General features: G+C 42.3%; 1 protein-coding gene across 5 annotated transcripts; it reads left to right on the plus strand.

Moving 5' to 3' along the window:
• Window positions 1-258: 258 nt before the first annotated feature.
• Window positions 259-24358, plus strand: MTHFS (methenyltetrahydrofolate synthetase). 5 transcript variants are annotated; one of them, XM_051796981.1, is made up of 4 exons: window positions 869-944; window positions 1296-1344; window positions 4190-4454; window positions 23040-24358. In XM_051796981.1, exons 2-4 carry the CDS (start codon window positions 1339-1341, stop codon window positions 23261-23263), a joined length of 495 nt encoding a protein of 164 aa, XP_051652941.1. In that variant the 5' UTR covers window positions 869-944; window positions 1296-1338; the 3' UTR covers window positions 23264-24358. The 5 variants fall into 5 exon arrangements, with proteins under 5 accessions (XP_051652940.1, XP_051652939.1, XP_051652941.1 ...); XM_051796982.1 differs by having other exon boundaries at window positions 922-939; XM_051796980.1 differs by lacking the exons at window positions 869-944; window positions 1296-1344; window positions 23040-24358 and adding exons at window positions 259-518; window positions 4636-4757.
• Window positions 24359-25997: the final 1639 nt, after the last annotated feature.

Here is a 25997-nt window from a genome sequence, read left to right on the forward strand (position 1 = left end):
TGCATGGCTGGCACACCTCCCCTGGGGGCACAGGGCTCTCCCTCCTCCGCACCCCTCCCTCGGAGCCCGCTGGCAGATGCCGCAGGGATATGAAACTGCCTGGCAGACGGTGGTAAAATATCCCGCCGAAACGTAATTTCCCTTCCTGCAACAAAATCGGTGAAGGGGAAATCCTTCGCGATAAGCGCCAGGCTTAAAAAAAAAAAAAAAAAAGAAAAAAAAAAAAAAAAGAAAAAAAAAAAAGAAAGACAAAGAGGCTGTTGTTGGCAGGGCCCTCCAGCACGGCGGGGCCGGGGCCGCGGGGCCGTTGCCCTCCCCGGGCCCGTTGCCCTCCCCGTGCCCCGAGCAGCGGCCGCGGGCCCGCCCGGCGCACTCGGCGCATGGAGGAACCGCCGGGGGACGCGATGGCGGCGGCGCTGCGGGCGGCCAAGCGGGCGCTGCGGGGGGAGCTGCGGCAGCGCCTGCGGGCGCTCGGCCCCGCCGAGAAGCAGCGCCAGTCCCGCCTGCTCGGGCTCAAGGTGGGTGCGGACGCGGCCCCCAGAGCAGCGCCCGGCACGGCGCGGGCCGCGCGGCCGGGACTTTCCAGGCCCCTCCTGCAGACCGAAACCGTGACTCAGGGCGCCCGCCGGCTCCTCGGGCCCTGCCGCCGAGCGGGGGGTGAGCTCCGCCTCGGAGCCTGCCCCTCGTCCCTCCTCGGCACTGCCGGGGAGCGGGGCTGGTGGCGCCGCCGTGTCAGGGACTGCCGGGAGCAGCGCCGGTCACCGGGCTCGGGGGGATGTGGGGACACATAAGGCGTGGAGTGCTGGGGACACTTCACCCACGGGATTGTGGGGCACATCACCCACGGGATTGTGGGGCACATCACCCACGGGACTGTGGGGCACATCACCCACGGGATTGTGGGGCACATCACTCACGGGATTGTGGGGCTCACCACGTGTGCGGTGGTGGGGACACATCACCCACGGGATTGTAGGGCTCATCACCTGTGGGGTGGGCGGGACACTTCACCCACGGGGTGGTGGGGACACATGACCCGTGGGTGTTGGGGACGCTGGGGGCAGCGTGCCACGCACCCCAAGTGGGGCACCTCGGGGCTGGTGGTGGGTGTTTATCTCAGACGTTTCATATCACTTCACGTGGCTGCATGGCCGGCTCTGGACGTACATACAAAAAAACTCAGCGACTGCCTGATTTGGCCTCTTGTTTTATGCGCTGTCATCTCCCTTCTGTATCTTACAGCAGTGTTTCTTCCATGCAATTTTATTTCTAATATAATTTTTATACTTTAAAAGATATCAAGCTGGGTTTGCCTAACTGGTATCCTACCACAGCGTGATGTGGGTATGTACTTTTGAAATGTCCTGTTTGTGTTTGGATTACACAGTTTTTATGGAGATGTATTTTATCATTTTAATAAACACGATAAAATTTTATTTTGCAGTCACTGCATGTAATAGAACACAGTCTTCATTTTTTTTGCAGCACCAGCGGGTACTTCTGGATGATCTACATTTATATGGTTATTTTCCTGCCAGAGGATCTCAAATCATTTTATAGACTTCATTTACTACTAATGTGTAGCCACTTCATGAGTGGGATGTGGCAGCACAGAAACTTTAGGTTGTAGGAAGTTTAACTGGAACTCACATAACCTTTTTTTTTCATGGAGAATACTTTTTATAAATATGTATATATGACACGTCCTACGGTCATGATAATGCATTTTAGTAGTCATGCATCCTAGACTTAAATCTCTCAAATTTTAACAAATACTGGCATCCTCTTGAGAAATGCAGAGTCCTCAGCCAACTTTGTAACCACCTAGCCCATGTAGTACTGAATTTTTAGGAGCCCTCAACCTTTGTCTAACTGCTGCTGATAAATACAGCAACAGAGCACTCATTTCTGTTAGTGAGAGGACACTGGAAGATACAGCTTTTGTTTTGCTTAAAAGAAGCCGTCAGGAAGTAGGACATAAATTGATGTTATCCTGCCATTTTAATAATCTGACACAAATTGAAAATCCTGAGCTTGCATGAGACAGTGGCATTGTGCAAGGGGCGGACAGTAGAGTCAGCTTCCTTACAGGGGGGTAATAGATCAGACATGGAGAAGTTTTTGAGAAGGCTGAGAAAATATCTGGAATGATCTAAGGCCAAAAATGTAGCTTCGTAACGTATATCAGTGCTTGCAGCTAATAAAAGTGAGCAGGTTATTTTATAACACCTGAGTAATATTTTTAGTAGTAAAATCTCATTTCAAAATAGTCCTTATATTCCAAATGAAATAGCTTCACAGGCAGACCAAGTCACCAGTATTTAATTAGCTCCTGGATTATGATTCTTTTTTAATGTTTATGTTCATGATTAAAGTCGTGCTGTTTGCATACTCTGATTCTTCAAAAATTTCCACCAGCTAGTGAACAAAGGGCAGTACTACTTGTGAAGTGTGGAAATTTTTTCACTCTTCTCAGAAACTGCTCCGAGTCATAGTAGGAGCATATTCACAGTTCTGAGAACATCTGAAATTCTGTCTTCCTGCTCACATGTGGGTTTACATCTTCAACCTCATTTTTTTTCCTATACACAGCCTAATCAATGTGTTACTGGATATGTCAGAGCAGATGGGACCTGTGTTGTGCCCAACAGCACACAGCCCCCCTCTGAAAGAGAGTTCGGGGTCCCAGTTTCTCTCTTCACCAAACCCATGAGAAGTTTCAGCTCTGGAGGCCCTCAACAGCGTGAATCACAGCCATTTGCTGGAGTCTGAACTTTCACTTAATAGTCCAGTTTTTCAAACAAAAGCTGCCATGGAAATTCTGTTCTTTAAGAGCTTAATCCCTTGGTTGGAAAAATCCACATGTTAGGCTGGGCAGATACAAAAAGAAGTAAAATATGGCTTTGAATTGTTAAGATGTTTCTATGGCCAAGGAACAACACATCACTGTAATTTGGTCTGAAGTGTTTCTTTTTTTTTTTTCCCCTTGAAAAATTATATTTATCTTCTGACTGATTCACCTGGGCTTTTAAGTGCTCTACTGGAAAGAAAGAAAGAAAAAAATGTAGTGAGAACCATATCTTGACTCTGATACGGGCATTTATATCTCAGAACAAGGCCAGGGCAAAGGCTAAAGCTCAGATCAAGTTACCCTGGAGTTATGCAAGCACAGAGCACAGGATTTGCTGCTCTCTGTTCTGTAGATGCTAGAGAGTTTCTCAGTTGTCTGATGTTTTTGACAGATTTTTGTAAGTGTGTAGAATAAGAATAAATCACATTTAAATGAGAAAGGACACATTTGTATTTGTTTTGTCCAAATGTAAGTAACAAAATATATAAGATACTAAAGAACAAGAAGACAAGCTTTTAAAAGCCTCTTTTCAAATTTTAATGTGGAATTCAGTCTAGAATGAGCAGAGACATACTGAGGTATGAGTCTGCTAACACTTTTTCACCATATAAGCGTTTTTTATTTTCCCTCCTCTATTCAGTCTTTTATAAGCCCAGCACAATCTCATGAAAAGCAAAAAATGGCAAGACCATCTTTCCTTCAAGCTCTGAAAAATGTGCAGTAATAAGATCACCCATTAGAAGCAGGTGATGTTTAAAGTCATATATCTAAACTTGCTGGAGGGAAGACATTCAGGTTAACAAAAGAAAGAGGGGCCAGGTCTTGGAAGACTTTGTACTCTGCAGTCATCTGCTCTGATGCTAATTTTCTTTTGAGTTATTATCATTGATGTGCTTCTTATTCTACCTAGGCCTGGATGAGAGATGGGCATGTAAAAAGGATGGAAGAAAAGGAATGCTAAAACCTCTCTTCTTGCATAAGCTGGCAGTTCTGACCCACTGTATCTTTCTCCAGTGATATTGGGCATTTGAGGATGTCTGTACTGTATAGCACAGATATTTAGGGCATCAGGAGGTTGTCTCCAAAATTGTTTTTTGCTGGCCCAAACCTGTATTACAGTGTTTTGTTCACTAGCTGCAAAAATCTGCCTATTTTGATTTTGTTAGTGGTAGAAATGTTGGACTAGGAAATAAAGCCAGTTTATTCCGTTTATGATGCATCAAATTTTGTATCTCTACTCTTTTCAATTGATATTTTGCTCCAGTTTTGTATTAGATTAAAGTAAATTGATCTTTTCAAAAACTTTTTATAAACTGATTGCATCAATTTCCCACGTAGGTGATTGGCCATCCCAAGTACCAAGAATCCAAAAGAATTGCAATCTTCCTGAGCATGCCAGATGAAGTCCAGACAGAAGAAATAATTAAGGACATTTTTAAGCAAGGCAAAGAGTGTTTCATCCCCCGTTACAAGCCTCAGAGCAATCACATGGACATGCTGAAGTTATCATCAGCCGAAGACATTTCTTCACTTGCTTTGACATCCTGGAATATTCTTCAGCCCGGTGATGATGACAGTACAAGAGAGGAAGCTCTTGCTGGAGGTGAGTATTTTCTTCCTGCATTGTGGGGTTTTTGAGCAGGAGCAGGAGCCTGGAGGCCAGTAGGAAATACTCTGATAGCAAGAGTGAAATGTTACACTTTGATTTTATACATTGTAGAGAGATGCTCCTTTCTCTTACCCATTTTTCTCTACCCTGTGCCACCCCTGTGACATGCCAGCAGGGCAGGGGCAAGACTGTACTAATCCAGCTGAAAGAAGACTCAACCCTCCAGATAAATCATCTTCCTCTGATTCATGGACATCCTCAGCACAGTCTCAGCAAGCATAACATGGAGGCTCATAAAGGAGACAGGGGCTTACTGGGGGCTGCCACTGAAAGTCACGGGGTTCACAGGTTTAGGATTCACTCTGAGAACTTTAGTTTGTGCTGCCTGAAAGTTAGGGGACTTTTCAGGTGATGCCTGAAGACTGACATAAGAATTTTCTGAAATCTTTGATCCTGCCAATAGTATTGCATGGATGAATCACAGTGCTGATATGGAGCCTGCCCATGTAGAACAGCTCTCTGGGCTGAGACCTTAGACTTAAAATAAAAGGAGTTTCTTGTAGGCATGGATAAATATTGCAAAGTCTTTTCCATTATTATTCTCTCACATTTTTATTTTGATCTTATAATGCTGTCTCAGATACTGGATTCTTCATAGGGTTGAAAAGTTACAAGTTCATTTAGATCAAACTTGTGTTATGTGTGTTTTAATCCCCAAATAACCTCTCTTTCTTAATGTAAAATTCCCCAACTCCTACTAATCTGTAAACAAACTTACTTTTTCTGTGTTTGCATTTGTTATTTTCATTCTGTTTGTAAACACTTTAATATCTTCCTGAAACATCTACAGAAACATTTAATCTTACTAATGGAAAACTCATGTTGAACTTGTGCTTGAAACCTGAGTCTGGGAAAATCTCTAGATGGAAATTCTCCGTGCAGACAGCTTCCACCCCTCACAGACTTACCAGCTTATAATGCTTGATAAAGCAACATAACATTTCTGTGACTCTGATTGAACTTGGGCTTGTATTTGCTTTGGGATGCCAATGTACTTTCCCAGAACACTTCACTGTGTTTGTTTCATTTTTATTTTCAATCATTACCTCTTTCCTAATTCAGAATCCTTTTTGTGTCTACATTTTAGCTAGCAAGGGATTTCACTGCTTCATACAGTGCTTCATACATCATCTTTACATTTCATATTTAGCACAGTTACTTGTTTTCCTGAGTTTTGTCAGTAAATTGTGTATATTGGTGGGATTTAAGGGCTTTTGAAGGTACCTGATCTTAGTTCAGGCACTCAGGACAAACTTTTGTACTACTGATGAGCTGCTGTTAATTAAGTCCAACAAATCTGTTGCAGAGATCACAGAGTAAACACACAGTTTTAGGTATGATATGAGTAAGGACTTGTGGGTGTAGAGTGCACTGAGATGTACCTGGGTGCCAGGCAGTGAAGGTGGGGGAAGGCAGGAACACGTTTTGGTACCTGGCTAGTTCTGGACCTGCTGCTTCCTTCTCTGCACCAGAGTATGGTTATGGGCAGAGAGCAATGCCAGAAGAGCTACTGCAGTCTACAGAGGGATGCCAAGAGACCAGTTGTAAAAACTGGTGTACATCCATGTCAGACTTGTTCTGCCTAAAACACAATTTTAGTCTGTTAGTACTGTTTGTACAGTGATCTTGGAATAACGCCATTTTGATTGGAAGTCAGTCCTTGGAGAGTGTTTGTAGATTAGAGAGAAGTAGTTTAGGGTTTTTACACAGTTGCATATTCAGAGACACACTCCTAATTTGTCCACACAGAAACACATGCTTCATCTCAATGTCTTTAAATTCCTTTTGCTGATGTGGGTTTCTTTTTGTGTCAGTTATTATCTTTTTGAACTTTGTTACATTTGCAGGAATGCAAATTGCCTTGCTGCTACATCCATCCTCTATTGTTGGAATTATGCATGGATGACACATTTATCTCAGTGATGATATCAAATACGGTGGTGATCTGAGGCATTTACAGTGTTATAAGGAGATAACATGGTGTTACATTAGTAATGTTCCCATTGCTGGCATAAGTTGCTATGTAATTTCCAAGAAATACCCTGCAGGTACATAAATAAGTCATGTCATTTCTGAGTGTATTCATTTTGCATGGCAAAAAGCTTAAATTCACACTGTCCTTAAAACTTCAGGCGTGGTTACTGTGCAACATAACTCACATATAAGACCAGGTATAATTTTTGCATGGAGTTTCCCAGTCTTTTGTGGCACTCACAGGCAGTGTTGAATAGACACGAACCACTCCTTTTGGAGATGATCCTTTTTCTGTTAGACCAGGGTTTACCTGTTTTCATCTTGGCAGTAAAACGTGCTGGCATAAACACAGATCCCTGCAGTTTTGTAGCACAAAGTCTGTGATCTTCTCTACTCTTTGTGGGTGACTAATTGGCATATGAAAAGTTGCTTTCTTTAGGCTAAACGGACACCATAACAGAAAGAACAAAGGTGAAAGAAGTTCAGATATTTTTGGAATAGGGCTGTGTGTAGGTGCATGACTTGGGTAATTTCCAGGTATACCTGCTGAAAGACTTAAACAACTTCAGGAGTATGCCAGAGGTACATTTTCTTCATAGGTACCAATTCCCATTTGTATCCTTGCCCATCAGGAGTAGGAATGTGCACTGGTATCAGGTTTTGCCCAAGGTAATACTGCTGATGAAAGTTCAGGCAGGTTGCAGTACTTGTTTACAGAAGTGTAGATACCTTGCACAACTTTGGAAGGAGTAGATCAGATAAAACCATGCTCCCTGTTTGCTTTTTATCGCTACTCCTACAGAAATTTCAAGAACACTTCCCCAACAGCTCCAGTTTCAGTGTGGTTTAGGGAGGCGGTGTGATTCATCGAGCTGGACATGGGCTTCCTCATTTGTAATGTTATTTATTATTACTTAAACCTGCTCCGAGAACTATGGGTGAAAAGCTAAGCTAACTCCTCTGAAAAAGAGATTATTCTTATTGGGACACAAAAAATAAAAAAAGATTGGGTTGAGTATCTCCATCTGATAAAATTCTTGGAGATGGCTTTTTTGAAGGGAGGCAGGTAGCCAACTTTGGGCTGGAAGGCTTGAACCTGAGCAAATATTGTGTAAAATGTTTGTAACTAAATGAACTGCTGACTAGTAGTTGGAGCTGTACAATAAATGATAGACAACTTTTCAAACATTCACCTGGGTTATGGAGAGAGGAGGTTTGGCCTAGATATTTTTCTTGGCCAAAAAATGAAGTGTTTTTTGAATCTATGGCTCTGAATCTGCTTACTCTAATGGATTGGGACGTGCTTTTCTAAGAAATGCAAGAAATGGGATTATGTGTACAAACTTAATTCAGTTGCTTAATCTCTTGTCAATTCTGCCCTGCTCCCCAAATACATTTTACACTGGCCTTGTCCATCGGATCTGGAGTCATTCATAGATGAACCCAAATACAATGCCCTGGGCAGTGATACAGAAGATGAACACTACTGCCTATTAATGAATGCTGCTAACAGGTATCTGCTCAATCATTTTTCTCTCAGGTTATAAGGTGCATTATATGCCTCTTTACTGTGCATTATTCAAACCTTGGGTTGCAGATGGAGATCTACGTTTCTGTATGGGCTCTTCATCACTACAGTGTTCAGTGACTTAAAGATATTAAGTGGAATTTGCTGATGGAGAAGCAGCAGAGGCTCGGGATCCTGGTTCCAGCCTGAGTTGTGCAGAGGAGGTGCCAGCAGACTTGTCTCCACCTTGGGCTAGACCTCCTTTTCCAAGCTTTAATTTCTTGGCCACCATAATGTCCCTTTCCATTTCTTTGCTGTTTGCTTGGCCTCTCTGAATCTCCTTCTCCTTCTCTGGCCTTTCTCACCATATTCCCCACTTCCTCCTGCTCTCACTCCCAGCCTCTGATTTCAGGGGCAGTGGGGCCAATGTAAATAGCTTGTCCCTGCCAAAAGGGAGGAGATCATGTGCTTTGTTTTCTTTCACTTGTCTGCTTCCAGACATACAAGATTCCTCATCCCAGTTTACTCATTTCCTTCCCCACTGTACTGGTTTCTTCTCTTTTTCATTGGCTTAAAAAAATGTCTCTGTTTAATGGTACTTTTTGTACTAAACAGTACAAAAGACATAGTTTGGTCATTGTTTCTTTTGGGCAGTGCATGATTAAATAAGCTGCTGCCCTTTCTCCTCCTCTTGCTCCCTACCCCTCCTCTCCTGTGCCAGCACAGATGGCTCTGCAGCCACAGTGGGAGCTATACTGGGAAACTAATCTTGGTTAGAAGTAACCCAGCACCAGTAGAAGTTTTTTCTTCTCTCTGATGGGGCCACCACACAGAGTTGGACTGATGCAACTAAAGGGCTGGTAGGAAGCTGATGATGAGGGGTTGTGTAAATAGGTGTTGTGCCAAAAAAAGTCTCAGTGAAACTTCAGTCATCATTTCCTTCCATGTTTCGGTTCCCAGTCTTGCCCCAGTCAGCAGAACTAGGAGAAGCCACTGAAATGAAAGTCCTTTGGAGTCCTGGCAGCTGGAGCAGGGCTGGCAGGAGGAGCTGAGCCTGCAGCTCTAGGTGCTCTGTCTTTGTTCCAATTCTGACTTAAGGAATTTTCCCTCTTTCGGTTTTCAGGCTATTCCTGCCTCTCTGTGATAAGCTGCATCATGTTCCTGCTCTGATGCAGGGTGTTTTCCTCCTTTCCCCTGCCCTGTTTTTGTTGGGAATTTTGTAACCCGGATGAGTGGATCTGGTTTACCACGTGGCCAGATCAGTGCCAGGTGTGTGGGGAGGGAATGAGAAGCCAGGATGGAGAGAACATCCCCTGTAGCACTGGCTCCCAGAGAGAGCTATGGGGCCACCCTGGCAGCTGTGACTCCAGCAGTGGTACAGAGAAGATGGCCCCAGAACTCACCCTGACACATGTCTCCTAAGCCCATGCAAATGGCAGGTTTTCAAACATTTACAACACTGCATCAGCTCGGCTCAAATGGATTTGCACAAGGCTAAAGCCACATCATCCTCACAGAGGGTACCAAGTTCTTGCCACAGGGCATGGAGCAACAGAGCTTTCCCCATTGTTGTTTTTTGCTGGCTTTATTCTTGGAAACCAGTGAACCATTTTGGCAGAAATAAAACAAACATAACCCCCCTGCCCATGCCTCAGTTTGGCATAAATACCTAAGATGGAAAATGTCAGCACTTGACAATATAGCATCTTATATGTAATGGAGAATGCTGAATAATCTGCTACTAGTCTACAACAGCATAATGTATTTTTGCTCCCAGAAAGGAATATATTAACTTAAGTTGTATTTTGTAATTAGTTTCGAGACTTCTGGCATTTTCAGCACTGGAAGCTTTGGAAGCCTATTGATCATGGTATTTTTGTTCTACCTTGAAGATAATTAGTGAAATATTAACTAGATAATCTGTGCTCTGAGAGTATATTTATTATTAATAATAAGGAAAGCTCTGAATTTGAAACAAAGTTAGGAGATGTTAACATATGTCTTGCAGCTTCATTTTCACATAACCTTTTGAATGTTGGCTTTTAAGGTTAGAGTAGTTTTATCTTTCTGCCCTTTTAACTTCCAGAACACTTTGAGGCTTGCTGTAGCATAAATTACAACAACATGCTGGTAGCAGAAACAGACAGGGACAGCTTACCTGCGGGGTTGTGCTTGGTTTATAGGGACTGTTTATGATGGGAAATGTGATATTCTTGCAAGGAAAATGCTGGCTACCTCTAAGTTACAGTTCTAAACAACCTCAAGTACTTTGAAACTATTTCTGAGTGATCATTAACCCTATCTGAAACTTTGCTGTTGGGATTTGCCCTGCAGAAACATTTTTGTCTGAAGAAACTCTTTTTCACCTGTCTTTAAACTCCTGCTATTTATTCATACATTCAAAGAGTCTACATTTGCTGCCAGGACTGATGGCCTTGTGATGCCATTAGTATTCTTAGTTATTCCAAATCTTAGCACAGTTCTTCAGAAGTGTGACTGAAGTGGTGGCAATACAGTCTTAAGAGGAATAGGTTTAACTTAGAACTGCAGAATAAAATGTGATGTGAAAAAAAGATAATGGGTTGCCCCCTCCTCCCTCAAAAAATGCACCAGAAGTGAGAGGGCTTTGAAATATGAGGCACATTAGAGTTTAGAAATAAAAAACATTGTGAGGAGAAAATGCTGTGGCTTGAAGCACAGGGAGGGTCTGATACGCTTCTTCAGCTGCATTAAATGTTGTGTAGCTGTCCATGAAGACATAATGGGACCATACAAAATGATGCTAATCATTCTGAAAAAACTATGTGTAGTAAATAATGCTCAGAGGTAACTGAATATTTAAATGAGCTCTATGCAGATTGGAATGTATCTGGAATAAGTGAAATATGGGTACGTGAAAAGCAGAGATGTTAAATATAACTGCACAGGAAAAAAAAAAACCCTAAAAAATACCCCAAACAAGATTGTAAAGTGATTGAAGGTACTACTTTTCCTCTGGGAGACTTGATTAAAACTTACAGTACAAAATATGTCAAGGGATAGATTATAATTTAAAATCTTTTTACACTGGTCGTAAAAAAAAGAAAACCTGAGAGCATGGCACGAAACAAAATTGAAAATCAAGGCTTAGCTCCTAATGTAATTTATTTTTTAATGAAATGATTTAAAGTTTGGAATGAACTTCTGTTTGGAGACAATGAGCCATAGTATTTTGATATGCATAAGGAGAACAAATTCAGTGCAAGTGAAGCATTAACATTCTGGTGATGAATCTTCTTGTGGAGAGAGGATGTTTCCCCTCACAGTGCAGGATCAGAGGACTGGACATTCAGTACAGCATCCTGTGTTTTACAGGAGTCAGGAAATCTTACAACTTGTAGCTGTGTAGCAATAACTGAAATTTCTCCCTACCTTTGCAGCTGCAGTCCCCAGCTTATCCCCTTAAAAACAGGTTCTGGTTTCTCTTTCCAGCAGGCGCTTGGGGCGTTCCTCTAAGCATTTAATTTTATTTGTATTAAGCCCTTGGCTCTGCTGCCTTCTGACAGCTGTGAGTTGTACTGGTTAGTTAGTTGTAATGTGAAATATTATGTTCCTTATTATGTTAATATTATATTATGTTCCTGCGATGTGTGAAATATTATGTTCCTTGTATTCATTTTAAATTTACTGTTTTCAGTTCAAGTGATACTTCATTCTTCCATGATGAAAACTAAATAAGGATATTTGATTTACTTTCTTTTTATTATTCATTGTTTAGTTACACCTGTAGTATATCTATTATATTTTTTGTCTATCAAACTTTGTCTGTTTTCTTATTCTCATATAGAAATTTTTCTAAATCTGTAAGAGTTCCAGCCACTGGTCTTTCAACCTTTACAATCTCTCTGATGTTATTTTGGAAAAAAAAGATGCCTGAGGGAAAATTTTAAGCCCAAGTGAAGAAACACTGTGAAATACATGTAGTGGCACTGGAGATGTTAATTATTCCTATATATACCATAACACTGCCTTTTACATCAGATCACTGAGCAGATCTCTTGCTAGTTTCCACACAGATATCCCACAATGATGCATCATTACAAAAAGGCCTGTTCGAGTATTAAAGATCCATTAAATAGTTTTTTATTATTCCATCTATCTTTTTCCTTAGTAGGTAGAGCTAGGAGAGTGCTCGCTTGGAAATAAAACATTTCAGGTGATAACAAGTTTCCCTCAGGGTTTTTCTGCATCCCAGCCTGCAGTTGAAAGATGTAGGAGTCCATCCCAGTGCTGGCATTACTCTCTCCTGGAGCTTGTCTCAGCCCTTCCCCTAGTCTGCATCAGCTTCCAAAACTCTCTGAAACAGCTTAATAATCAACATTCAATTTACTAGGTGAAGACACACTTTTAACTGAGTTTCTATCAGTGCTTCTGTCCAGAAACAGGCACAACATGATGACAAAGAGACTCTTTTTTTGATAGGCTTTTGAAAAAATGCTCTGAAATGCAAAAATTCACGTATTTATGTGACATGACTTTGTAATGCTTTTTGGTGTTCTTATGTCCTGAATTTCCTTTGTATAGAAGGAAACTGTTAACACCGTGTGGTTTAATTTTAATACCACCCATGCCAGGGTATCCTGCAGTGAACTTGGAGGGCTGAGAGCTCTGGAGCCCTATGGCTATTTGCTTTCATGAAGTTTATTAAGGCTTTCAAAGAGTGCTTTTCCTTTGAGTCATCTTAAGTGTCATCCATATTTGCCTTCTTGCAGAAAACTCAGCAAAACAACTAAAAGGGTTAATTCTACTGTAATCAGTTAAAGTTTGAAGAGAAGTGAAAGCCATATGAGCAAAGGCCTTGAATTCACTGCAAGTAACTCTCGAGGGCTTTGTTTCAAAGAGGGCTAATTTTGCTCCAATGAGTGTGAACAGTAGCACTGTCATTTTCTTCATACTGTTTCCTAGAGACAGGAGTCTTTAAAAGGCAGATAAGAGGTGAGATTCATTTCTGGAGTGTGGCAGGAGTCTGTACAACAACTCATACAGGGGAAATGCCAACGTGCAAGTTTCTTTGGCTGCGGTAATTAATCCAAAAAGACTTTTCTGTCTCCCTTTATTCTCATCTTCGGAAAGGAAGAGCCAGCATCAAGCTCATCTCAGTGTCTTTGTGCACATAATCTGGAGAACAGGAGAGGAAGCTTTTTCCTGCTGCTCCACCTGAGTAGGGAACGTAGATTGAAGACGTGGTTTGATGAGACAGCTGAGCCCTACTCACAGCCGGCTGGTGCCAGGAGGGATAGTCCTGCTGCCTTTTTCTTGTGCCCAACTCTGTGCTCCCTTGATCTTCTCAGCCTTGGAACCATCTCTGGTACTCTGCTGAGCAGATTCAGCTCATGAATCTGGCAGAAAATTGCAACTTTTTTTCTTTCTTTCTTTTTCCTAGGGTTGGTGTTCTGCCAGCTTAGTGGGCTATTAAATCAGGTCAGCACTTTTCCAGCTACAAAAGATTTATCTTTCTGGCACAGTTAATCCCTGCTGTCTTTGCTGAGATCCAAAATACACTGTCATTTCCCTCCTGTGTTGGGAAATTCTTGGACTGTCCGAGAGTCACTTGCTTTCAGGAAGCAGGAGCCTCATGCTGTTGTTTCACAGTGTAAGGATAGCTCTTGGTCTTCGTGTTTGGCATCACACTGAAATCAGCTCCTGCCTGCGCTGGCTCTTGTACACGTGAGATGGCAGTGAGTTTTTGGGATGTAATTGAGGGCAAATTCCTGTCCAGGAGTGACAGGAAGCCCTTTGCCGGCAGGTGTCACTATTCCATACATTTACTGTGGAGCAGTGGTGTCATTTCGGCTGTTTTCCTATAATTAAAATCTCATCCAGATATTGTACTCACACACACAGAATAACAAGAGCTTCAGCCTAATTTCCCCAAAAATTCAGGAGTTGGAGTGAGAGAGGTGAAGGATTCGAGGGAGAGTCAGGTTTTTTAAACTGTGCAAGCTTAAAAAAAAGATAAAAGAAAATCTTGTGGTGGCAGAAGCAGGATTTCTCAGTTATGATGTTAACGTATTTGACAGTGACAGTGAAGGTGCCATCACCTCCAAACCAGCTGACTCTGCATATTCAATAAACCCTGCCTGCAAGAATGCCTGATGTTCCCATCAAGTGGTGTCACTCCTTACAGAATTCAGGTTTATGCACTGACTTAGAAGTTAATGTCTTACCCATTTATATTTCACAGGCAATTCTGTGTGTTTTACGATGGGCTGTCTGCTGAGTGAGTCAAAGGGTGTTGGAAATATTGATAGTGATGCATGAAGTATTGAAAAAAACCCTGAATGATTCACGTCTGTCATATTTAGACTTAAAAATGCCCAGACAGGAGCATGCAAAAGAGTGAAAAAATGAAGTAGTGCACATGCACGTGTATCCAGTGGGAGTATTTAAATGAGTGCTCAGATAAACACTATGGGAAGTGTAGCTGACAAGATCTTAAAGAATTTCACATAAAAACCTGCAAAGATGCACAAAGATCCTTGTATTTTAGGCTGCAGCAGTATACCCACATAAACAGTTCTCACATCAATGCCTTGTGAGTTTCTCTAAAGGAGCAGATTTGCAGTCAGTATTTGCTGATTTAACAAGATATGTTGATGCACTGTAAAGCAGCTCAAATGCCATTTGTCCTCTCTTTGGAATTGCTCCTTGGTACATCTTGTTTAAGAGTATTTTTGTAGTTTAAAATCACAGGAGAACCCAGGTGCAAGCCTTGGAATTAAACATTTTTAGTTGCCCATGTTTTCCCAATCAGACCATGCTCACATATCTGAGTATCAGGAGCAGATAAATAATTTTTCCCAGACTGATAACTGAGCAGTCTTAAGCTATTTTTCCCTTTACTCTGAATTTGCAAAACCAGATATTTTTGTAGGTGGCATTGAGTGATCTTGGTTTATTTACAGGGCTTACAGAGACTTGATGAATAATAGTGAAATAGAAAAGTACTTTTAAAATTTTCTTTTAGGTAGATATTTAGTAAATTCTGAAAATGAGACTCTAGACTCATTTTACTGTAAGTTAAACCTTAGGGGAAATGACTGTGATGGTTACAGCCTCACACAGCCTTTCCACATTGTGAAACCAGGTAGAAACACAAGTTTTAGCCTTATACAGTATCTTCTCTGATGACACATTAAAGGATATTCATCTGTGGAGCAAGATAGGTTTGTTTGAGCAGGGCTGACGAACTACAGCTGATGCTGCACAGTGCAGTTGACCTTTCAGTTGCATTGGCACTAAATTTGAGAGATTTTGGTTTAAATGAATTCAAAATATGAGGGTGTTTGCTTGAGCACAGCTCAGTAGCACAGGAGCTGATCCAGCAGCTTTATTAGAGTGTTTCTCAGGTTTAATAACGGGCGAGTGGCTGCCACTCGTTGTTTTAAGCCTGTATGACTGATGGCTATCATGTAGCTTCTCAGGGAGAAGTATAAATATTTTATTATGCTCCAGTTCAGCAGGGCAAGTGTGAACCGTGGAGACCAATGGAGACCAATGTTTCATGCTGACACAAAGCACTGACATGGATGAGTAGACAGATAAACGCTGAGTTGCTCAGTGCTTGTTTTGTAGATTCTGCTGATGGTTCTATTTTCTGCGAAATATTTTATTGAAGTAATAACAGAAGCTGTCTCTGTCATGCTAGTGGACCAATTACCTGGGGCACCAGGATTGCAGAGGAGATACTGTGCTTGGCATCTGTATGGATGATAAAGGTGGGTTATGGGTGTGCATGGATGTGGGCAAAATGTTCTTCAAAAGACAGAAGGAGACGAAACCTTCCAAGTGCCCATACACAAATAAGACTGGAAGTAAAGCAATTACCCCTGGTCTTACCAGCATTTCTCCCTGGAGGAGTTGAGGCCTGGAGGACCTCATGGTGTGTCCCATAGCAGGAGACCATGGATGGAGCCTATGGGATTTGGATGTGATACTTTGATTTTTGATTCCTGTGCCTGGCTCGTGTGTACTGGATAAAAGTGACCATTAATCTGTCTCCTTCTAAAGCAATAGATGTCTGTGAATAGTTAGAAAACAGCAAGTCCTGCTGAAGTGATGTGGTCCTGCACAATTAAAGGTGTTCACACGGTGGAAACACCTGGAGGAAAAGCTGCTGGCTGCGGTTTAAAATCTAATATGAATCACAACTTTTAGTCCTGTTAGGTAACTGTTTGGGATCATAAGGAAGCTACAGAGTGAGCACTAGAGGAGAGCTGTAAGACAACAGTAAGGAGCTATAAGACAAAAGAACTGTTTTTTCTAAAACTCATGTCAGTAACTCAGGATATTTTTCATGTAGTTCCCAAGACTGGTGCAGAGGGGAGTCAGGGGGCAATGCTGATTTCGAGCAACTGAAGATCTGATTCTTCATGTTGTAATTTGGGTTTCCGAGGAGATGAGAATTCACACTGAGCTTCTGATATTATATCATGTAAGCAAATAAGAGTTATAGATTACGAGTTTCCTTTCTTTTAAGGAATTGCATTTGCACTTTAGCAGACCGGCTGGGGCAAAGGCAACCAATGCAACTGTTTATGTCTGCAGTCCTCTGTGTTACTGAATGTGCACATCATTGGTTTTGAAGGAATGACTTTTTTCCAAATGTTTATCAGTTGCAGCAAAGGGTAATGTTTTTTTCTCCTTGCTCATTTCATTGGGGTTATAACAGTACGTGTCTTCTCCAGGACTTTGTGGGCATGAGAACTTGTTTCCCCTCTAGAAGTAATCTCAGCCCTTCAGGAACCATATGCCTCAATATGGTCTGGAGTAGGCCTGTAGCAAACAGAGCTGGCATTTCCCTTTTTGACCTTATACGAAGAGACATGTAAGAGCAGATACACTGTGCTCGAAACCAAGGGCAGGTTTTTTCCAAAGGGCAGAAGACTTTTTATCTGGAAGGAAATAGTAAGTGTTAGCAACCTCAGTAGCGGTGCTGGGGGCACCTGGGGTGTTCTAGGGAGAAGCCATAAAGGGGAAAGGATTTGTTTTGCTGCAATATAAGTGAAATATTTACTTTCGTAGGGTTGTTTTGCCCAGATCTGATGATTAACCCAGACCACCGTGTTAGGTACGGTGTAAATACAGAACAAGATGATGATCTGTGCCCTATAGAGTATGTGTTGAAAGCAAACACCTACCCAAAAGGTCTAACTATGCTGCTGCTGACAGTAATTAGTTACAGTAATGACTCTGTCAATAATTAGAACTTTCTGAGTTATTCCAATTCATTGGCTCATACCCTGCATGTCAACAAGACTGATACTTGGATATCAAGATCGAGTGATTGAGTTAGTTTTTTCCTCTGTGCCAGGGTAGCAGATACAGAGGCAGCAGATGGTTATTGCACCCTTTCCATTCTGAAAAGTAAATTTTTCCTGCAAAAGGGTTTGTTTTTTTAATCCATTGTAGTCTTTGCTAGATCAGAAAAGGACCAAAGTAAGCTTTCATTCTTTGTAAATGAACAGCTCTCAGATATTTTTCAGGTCCACAGAGGTCGTGCACAGACTGATCTGACATTGTTTATGGTGTGCATAGCAACATTAACACTCATTTCCCTTAAAGAGAAAGCTGTTCTTGTCCTGGTTCTTCTGGCTGTATCTTGTGTAATTATTTACATCCAAGCAAAGCAGGGCAAGGCCCTGACTACCACGGCAGAGTGAGGTGTGTGTGCAACAAAACTAACCACTGAAAACTCCTTCTTCCCTGAGGTACCAGGCTGGGAGGATCAAGCCATCCTTGCTGCTGTGAGGAGCAGCAACAGTGGCACATAGAGCTGATCACTGTTGACCTCTTGTAGGCTTGAGCTCAGGCAGTGTCTGTGTTGTGAGCATGGTTTTTATGAGCACATTGCCATTACAGGCACACAAGAGTTGCTGCAGCTCGGCCTCTGCCTCATCCTCTGTCAGTGCTTTTGAGGAGAGAATCAAAAGAGTCCTAGCTCCCACTTTGATGGGTCCCAGGCACTGTGCTGTGTCCACAAAGCAAGTGGCAGCAAGGGATGAGAAGGTGGGATGACAAAGTATTTCAGTGTCATCTTCCATTAGGACTGTCAAGCTGTGCAGGGGGAGATGAGTGACCCCACACAGCAGGTGGCAGTGGGCTCTTCCCCTTCGAACCTGGGAAGAGAGAGGCCATGCAGGCTGCTCCTTCAGAGGGCAGAACAAGTCCCCAGCAGTCTTTACATGACCTGTATCTGTGCAGTTTGACAGACTCTTCTATAATTAACCATTGTCAAGAACACTTCTGAAAATGCTGGCTGGCATTTCAAATAGGAACATCAGATTAGGGAGAAGGAAGGTAATGAGGTGCAAGGAGAAAATCCTTCCCTGGGGAACAAATCAAATCTGATATCATCATGAAAGGTAATGAGAAATGCACTGCCAAACTGGGGAAGTTTACTGTGGATGCCTAGAGGAAACGAAAGTGTGTATTCCTATTTAAAACACCGAGAGGGGATGCTGATGTTTTGGTCTGCTGGTTAAGTCAGGGGACGTGCAGTTTGCACACCTGCCTCTTGCGTGTAGTTTTGCCACATGTTTCCTGAGTCCTTGGGCAAATCATTTCACTTCTATGTAACATAAGGTATGTCTACACTGATGTAAGCAAGTCAGTGCAAACAGAGTATGCCTTACAGCCACATGACAAGTTAGGAAGCTATGACAGCATCTACACTGCTAAATAACACAGGGCTAAGTGGCACAGAGGAGTCCTGTCCACATTACACAGAACTTGGCCTCTCTTCTTTTTTGATCTCACATGATACCTCTGTGGCCCTAAGGCAATAATGTTTTGTTTTAATCTTTTCTGCAGTTTGTAGTATTTTAATACTACCAGACCTTATGGCAGAGCATCACAGCAGTATTTTTGTAGCATCAGTTTGAAGATTTGTGTTGCATATTCTGGCATGTGGCAGGAAAATCTGTGTCTGCGTCTGGAGGAGTAAAACCAGGTTTGTTGGTGTGGGAGAACTGCACACTGTTGAAGGAAGCAGACCTGTACCCTTCTGTCTTTGCTGCCTGTAGCAGTCCTGTCCCCTGGAGCAGTCATGGGTGTCACCTGGGCCGGCAGTGCCAGACAGTGTGCTGACAATTAAAGTATTGACCACCTGTGATGCTGTAAATCAATTTGTTTTCTGGCTGTGCTGCATTTAGTAGTATAAGTGAAGCCTGTGTGGCAGTGTCAGCAGGTCTGTGTTCCCACATTGATAGATAAGTCAGGGTATATTGTTTCATGCATGGTGCTCCACAGTTGAAGGACCTGTGGCCACTAGAGCTCATGTCATAGATACTGTGAGTATTAGGTGGCTGTCATCATAATTACTAACCTTACAGGTATACCCAGTAGCTTAAAGTGTGTAAGGAGCATGGATATTCTCTACATAGAAGCTGGAGCAAAACACTGTCACTTGAGACAGTGTTTTTCAGCCTTTAGCAATTTCCAAACCATATGCAAGTTTTCCAGGAGAATCACAGATTACCTATAGCAAAACCCTCTTGACTGTGGATGTGCTTTCCTGGGCTCCTGGCATGTGGTCACAGGACCCTCGGGGATCCAAGAACCACCACAGACACATGGGAGACAGTGGATGTTACAAAGAGAGAGCCAGAAGTAGGTGGTGAATGTGAGACTTCCTCAGCGTGTTTTAGGAGGCGCTAAAACCTGATGCCATGTTTGATGCCCAAGTATCTGCTCTGTGTTCTCAGGGACAAGGATGCCATTTCACACAGCAGTCTGTGGGAGCAAGGGGAGTTGGATGTGAAGACAGAGCAAGCCTGCAGGGCATCCTGAGCGTCACCCAGTAGTCCTTCAGGGCTAGAAGAGCTTGGGAGCATGAGGACCCTGTGCCAAGAGGGTCAAGATGTTCTTACCCTCATCTGCCATCCTGTTGATGTACCCTCATTGCTGATAGCAATCTTATGTGTCTGCAATCTTGGTCTCATCTGTGTGTCACCTCTCTGCTCTTCCCCCGCACTGCCACAGCCACGGCAAGAGGTTTTATTGCTCCACAAGTTATGTGGCCTGGAAGCATTTAATACATGCAGCTCTATGCCATTCATTCTAGATCCAGATGCAGGACTTGGGGCCAATGCTGCTTGGGCTTGGGCCTTGGGCTTGGGCTTGCCCTTGGGCTCCTTGCAGAGTTAGCTGTGTCATTTGTGTACCAACAGTCTTGCTTGGCATTTTACTTAATCTTGTGCAGTGTGAGTTGCATGGATGTCAGACAGCATGTGGCGAGTCAGAGCAAGGCAGTATCTCAGTACTCCAATAGGAGAAAAATATAAGGGTAACCATTACAGTATTTGCAGCATAATTTTTCATATTGAGCTTTGCACAAGCTTGGTGGAGTTATTCACCATAAAAGCCCCATGATTATAGAGGAGCCAACTCATTAGAAGAGCCTGTGTTTCTCCAGAGAACCCAGAAGAAAGCACAGCACTTTAATGCATCTAAATTCACTGGAGGGTGTCTGGTGCTATCAGTTAAACTCCATAGAAAATATATTTCTTCCTTTCACTGTTTTTGCATTTTCCCTCTTCCCTTAGTGTTTCCTGTGACTTGTCTTCTTGCTGTCTGGAACACAAATGTAAGGAGAATTGGCACCTTTTTACTGTGCAGATTTGCCCCCAGTGTCCATTCTTCCTGCTACCAGTAGTGACTGCAAATGTTTCCTGCTTTTTGTCATGAGAGGCAGCTGGAGTGAAAACAGCTAAAACAGATCATAAGGCAGAATGTGTTTCGTTCTGTGCATCCTTAGTGTTTGGTACTTACTGGTTTCTGGGCCACCTGAATACCTACACAAAGCTGATGTGAGGCAGATTATGGAGAGGATAAGTAAGAGTAGGAGTAGGAGGAATAGGAGTAACTTGGGGAGGATTTGACCTGCAGAATCTATTACTGGTCTTGCTAATGGGGAGATATCAGCTGGTTTCTATGTCCTAGTCCATAGGTCTGACAATTGGCAAAGAGAAATTTTCAACTTGCAAACTGAGGAGATGTGACATGGTACATCCAACATGATGTACAAGGTGATACCATGAAAATGGCATCTCTTTTCAGGGGAGGCCATACTTCTGCCTTCAGGCTTCTTTTTCTCTTTGCCATTTGGCATTTTACTCATTTTATTGCTCCATGAGTCAAAAGTTGACTGCAGTGTGGTGAAACGCTCAGACTTGTCTTTGTTTGTACCAGTATTATTCTGTGGTCTGGCCTTTGCCTAATTCCATCCTCTCACTCCTCTGACCTCCTTGTTTCTTGACTGTATGATGCTGGATTTGCAAGATGGATGTTCTCTAAGCATTTCACACTGTGTTGCCTTGCATATTTTATATCAATGTTCTAATTAAGTCTTCAGTTCGTGATGAATGAGTGTTTATGTCACTGACTCTTCTCTGAACAATGAAGAGTGGAAGGAAATCTCCAGGAGCCTGGGAAGTGTGTGCGAAGGAGTTGGTCTTATGGGAACTGTTAACATGCTCTTCCACGCTGAGTTTGGAGTTGATACATGATCTCAGATGGGATTCCCTGGCAACTGAAAAACTGCTCAGCTCTGGCTTTTCCAGTACATACTCCCACGCATCTCCTTGAATGGTGAGCATCATTCCTCGGCTAGATCTAGTGAGAGCAGCTCAGTCCAAAATAGCAGGAAAGTAGGTTTGGACATATAAAAAGCAGAAAAGTACCTCAGGTGAAAGAGCAGAAGCTGGTCACAGAAAAGCTGCTCAAGGCTAAGTACTGTTCCTCTAAGAAGGCAGAAGCAGTGGACTGAGACGCAGTATTTGCTTTCTTTCCAGACTCGTGTCAGCTGTCTTTTAGTCTGTGCTGGCTTTCCACTCCCTGCCCTTCTCTCCTTAAGTGTCTGTCTGCTTCAGCAGCAAGAAATAAAAGACTTCCTTTGCATTGTGAAACTAGTAAGTGGGAAGTTCCCGGGTTCAGCAGTCAGCACCAGGCCAGCCAAGCTCATTTGTTTAGGGGGTGTCCTTGCAAGACTTCTCACACTGAGTGTACAAGCCTTGCATAAGTGATGGGGATCTGCACACTGGCAGCCTCCATGCCTGGTGGTCACTCAACGTGGCAGACAGTTTCCTTTGCCTTGGCAGTGCTGTGAATCAGCTCCTGAAACCAGTGTGCAGCCCAGTGTAAACTGTAACTCCCTGGCGTGGTGCTGATCCATTCATAGGCTATGAACAAAGCAAGGTGATCAGCAGCTCATGCAGCGTGTTCCAATTTTTTAACTCATTTTGAGTTCCAATCAAATGCAATCTCACAAGAATCTCAGGGACCCCATGCATCCCTCCAGAAGGAGGGATATTCAGGGCAGGCAAACAGAATGTGTGTGTGTGCTGTGCTGGAACAACAGTGAAAATTGCTGAAAACTGAGGAATAAAGTCCTTTGGGAGAAAAGGAACCTGACATCACGAAGAGACAAGCCTTCAAACCTTCATCTTGATGTAAGATGGCAAATACCCACTTTCAGAATATATTGTCTTCAAGGCTCTTTGGATTTGGGAGGTTGAGAGAAGGTTCATGACATCTTACAGTGGTGTCAAGATGTCTTCTCTCTCTCCTATATGTCTCCTTTTCATTCTTTTTTCCTTTTCTACTTTTGTGTCTGATGTTGAAGTTGATTTGATTTTCTAATTCCTCCTGCATTTAATTTCCCTGAGTGCAGTCTCTGCCTGGATTTAGAGTCATAATCGTTAGTATTTGGAAGTGTGGGGTTAAAATGATAAAATAAATTTGTTAATATGTAGGAGTTTTTTTCTTCTAGCTTTTCAAGACCTAATTATTTTGCAGCTGATCTAGTATGAAATTGATAAGATGAAAATGTAAATTTACAGGTTTAGTATTCAAAGTATTTTTCATCTGATCAAAGAGAGGGAAGCATTTTGCAAAACACAAAGCTTCCGTTTTTGCAAATGTCTGAAGTTATGTGGTTGTAGTCAAGCCATCAGGAAATCCACAGGGTATCCACTAATGTTTATTTCATTTTTCTACAGGAGGTCTTGACCTTATCTTCATGCCAGGCCTTGGGTTTGACAAAAAAGGCAACAGATTGGGAAGAGGGAAAGGATATTATGATACCTATCTTGAAAGATGTATGAAACATCCCAGTGGAAAGCCTTACACAATTGCCTTGGCTTTTAGAGAACAGATTTGTGAATCAGTGCCTGTGACAGAAAATGATGTTCCAATAGATGAAATCCTTTATGAAGACTGCTGAAAGTGTCTTGATACCAACCCACCTTCAGAGCAGCCAACCAAAGACATCAGATCTATCAATCATGGGGTTTTTAATTGTCATATATAACTTTGGGAACAATAAAATACACTATTTGTGTTTGAAAAAAAAAACCAAAAAACACTGTAAATGGGGTAATAGTAGTGAGGATTACATTGATTTGCTTCTAGTTAGCAAATGTCTGGTGTGAATTCTTATTCTAGAATCTATAGAAACAAGAATGTGTGACTGTTAATACATAAGGGACCATTTCTTCTTATAATATTGTTGAGGTACAAACTTCATGATACTTAACAGTTTTATTATTCTAGTTTAAAAGTTAAATGTCTACTAATGTCAGTTCTTGATCCATTCTGGAATTAGATACTTGTTATGGTAAAATTCTCAGTACTGAAATATTGTGTACATCCATGAGCAAAACAAGAAATTGCCAGATAAGTCCTAGAGTAAGATGAGAAAAAAATGATGATTGGAAAAAAACCGTAATTAATTTTGGTGTATACAATAATTTTGGCTGTTTACTTGGCTCCTTGTAGTTGTCTTAAAATAAAGGGAGTATCTGTTATTAAAAAAAGGCTTATGTCCATAACTTTGGTATATGATTCTTTCTATAACTGAATACAAGATTGTAATGTAGTCTAAAATGTGGTCAATGAGTTCTCCCTCTGTAATGAAACAGCTCTTTTTTTTTTTTTTTGGTAAAATAATATTCAAAATTACTTTTAAGTTCTGTAATTTTGTACATGAGCCATTCGTAATGTCCCAGAACACTGTGTGGACTTTGGGTGCTATGTTAAGTGATACAGACATGCTAAGAGTTGCAGAGAGCAGGTTTTATGGACTGAATAAATTTTCGGGTGGAAGGTTGGTTGTCCTCTGGTTCTCCAGACCATCATGGAAATCAGGAAGAAGATAGTGAGTTTCTCTGCACTCTGTCCTCACAGCAATAGGACACAGTATTTCCAGTCAGGATCAATCAAACTGTCAGAATTTTGTGTTCCTTCCTTGGTGCAATTTCACCTTTTCTATGCATGTTTAACTCTTCCCTCAATCAATAAATCAGTGCGTTTATTTTCACCAGACTACTCTGTGTCATCATTAAAAAATCCATGTATTCTCAAGGACCAGCAGCAGAGCGGAATGACCTTAAGACTTGGTGTTTTTGTGAACAAAACCATGTGTATGGCACGTACAAACCTTTTCATCAGAACGCTTGTGTTCAGTTTTATTTCCATTTTGCTAATACAGTAACTAATTAAACCCTCTTGCTCTGGGGTGAACATAAGCTTAACAACTGAGGTCTCTCCGGCCTGCGCTCCCTGGTGCTTCTCCATCCTGTGTTAAGCAAGGTCCATCTGGCTGAAGATCCTTTCAGTGTTTGCCTGCTGGGCATCCCACCAGTGTGTACAGGAAAGCTGCAGCCTGAGCAAGACAGCTGGTAGCAGCTTGCAAGATGGGCTGCTTAGTAAAATTATGGTGATCAGACTTGGGCTTCCATCCGTTCCTTGTCAGACTGTTTCACTCCACCAAATGAAAGGTGGGTTCACTGGTGCACAAAAGGTTGTGCAAACACAAGGTGAGGTGACAGTTTGGGTGCTGGTAGATGCATTGGAGTGTCCTCCAGCTCCTTTCAGCTCTGAGTACTCCCAGCTGTGCTGCCTAACAGAAGACGGAGTCTTACTATTCCAGACCTCTGGGGAATAAATATAATGAGAAAATTGGACCTTTTTTTTTCCCCTCAATCCCTGTCCTGGCAGTATTTTAATCCCTTCTTCATTTCTAAACTTCTGTTGTCATATGGAGAACAGAAAAAAAAAAAGCTGAGGAGAGTTTTGCATGTGGCAGACCTGTTTTTGGGTTTGTCTTAAGGCTGTTTGAGTTCACCTACCACATTAGGCTCAGCACTGCCATATGGCATGGCCTGCCATCAACATCAACAAAGCCATGCTGAAGCCAGTGCTTGTCACAGCAGAAACCTGGATCCCACATCTGATGGGTGTTTTAAGTGCATATATTAAGTCCAACACTTTGCAGCCCTTTGGATCAGCTTTTGATTTTGCTGTCTGAGCTGTGATTTATTCATTACAATAAGGGCTACTTGGCTTGAAAGTGTTTCACTGTGGATGATACCAGGTGAACCACTGTGTACGGAAAGGCCAGGACATGGGGAAGAGGCTTCAGAGCCAGCACTAACAGCTGTACAGAAACAAAGGGCTTAGAGAGAGACAAGGACTTGGTTTTGTTGTGTGAGGGTTCAAAATAGGAGGGGGGAAAGTAAAAAGCAAGAGTTTGGATGCAAAATACAGGCCCTTATCCAGCACAGCTGCAGATAGGCACCAAGCTTTGTCCTTGTGGGCTCACTGGAGTTACTGGAACTAATTGGTATAGAAAAAGCAAGTGAGCTTTGAAGGCTTTCAGGACTTGGGGCAATGAGTGTCCACAAACTTCTTATGTCTCAGATCACTTCATTGAGCCATTATTTCCTGCTTTCACTCCAAACTGCCCTTTTGGCTACATCTGCAGTGGGAAAGGATGAGGAGACTATTTAATGTACGGTATCATTGGAACAAGAGCTGGTGCTTTGTTTCTTGCCAGCCTCTCCTAAGTCAAGAGTTGATCATGACAGACTCATTGGCCAGGCTGGGTGAGCTGCAGGACCCTGGCTGATGCAAATAGCTCTTAACATTTGGCTGGTGGGGATAGTAAAACAATATTT

Source organism: Manacus candei, unplaced genomic scaffold (genome assembly GCF_025592945.1).
Source record: "Manacus candei isolate 608988 ecotype Guabito, Panama unplaced genomic scaffold, ASM2559294v1 h1tg000046l, whole genome shotgun sequence".
Lineage (NCBI taxonomy): Eukaryota > Metazoa > Chordata > Aves > Passeriformes > Pipridae > Manacus > Manacus candei.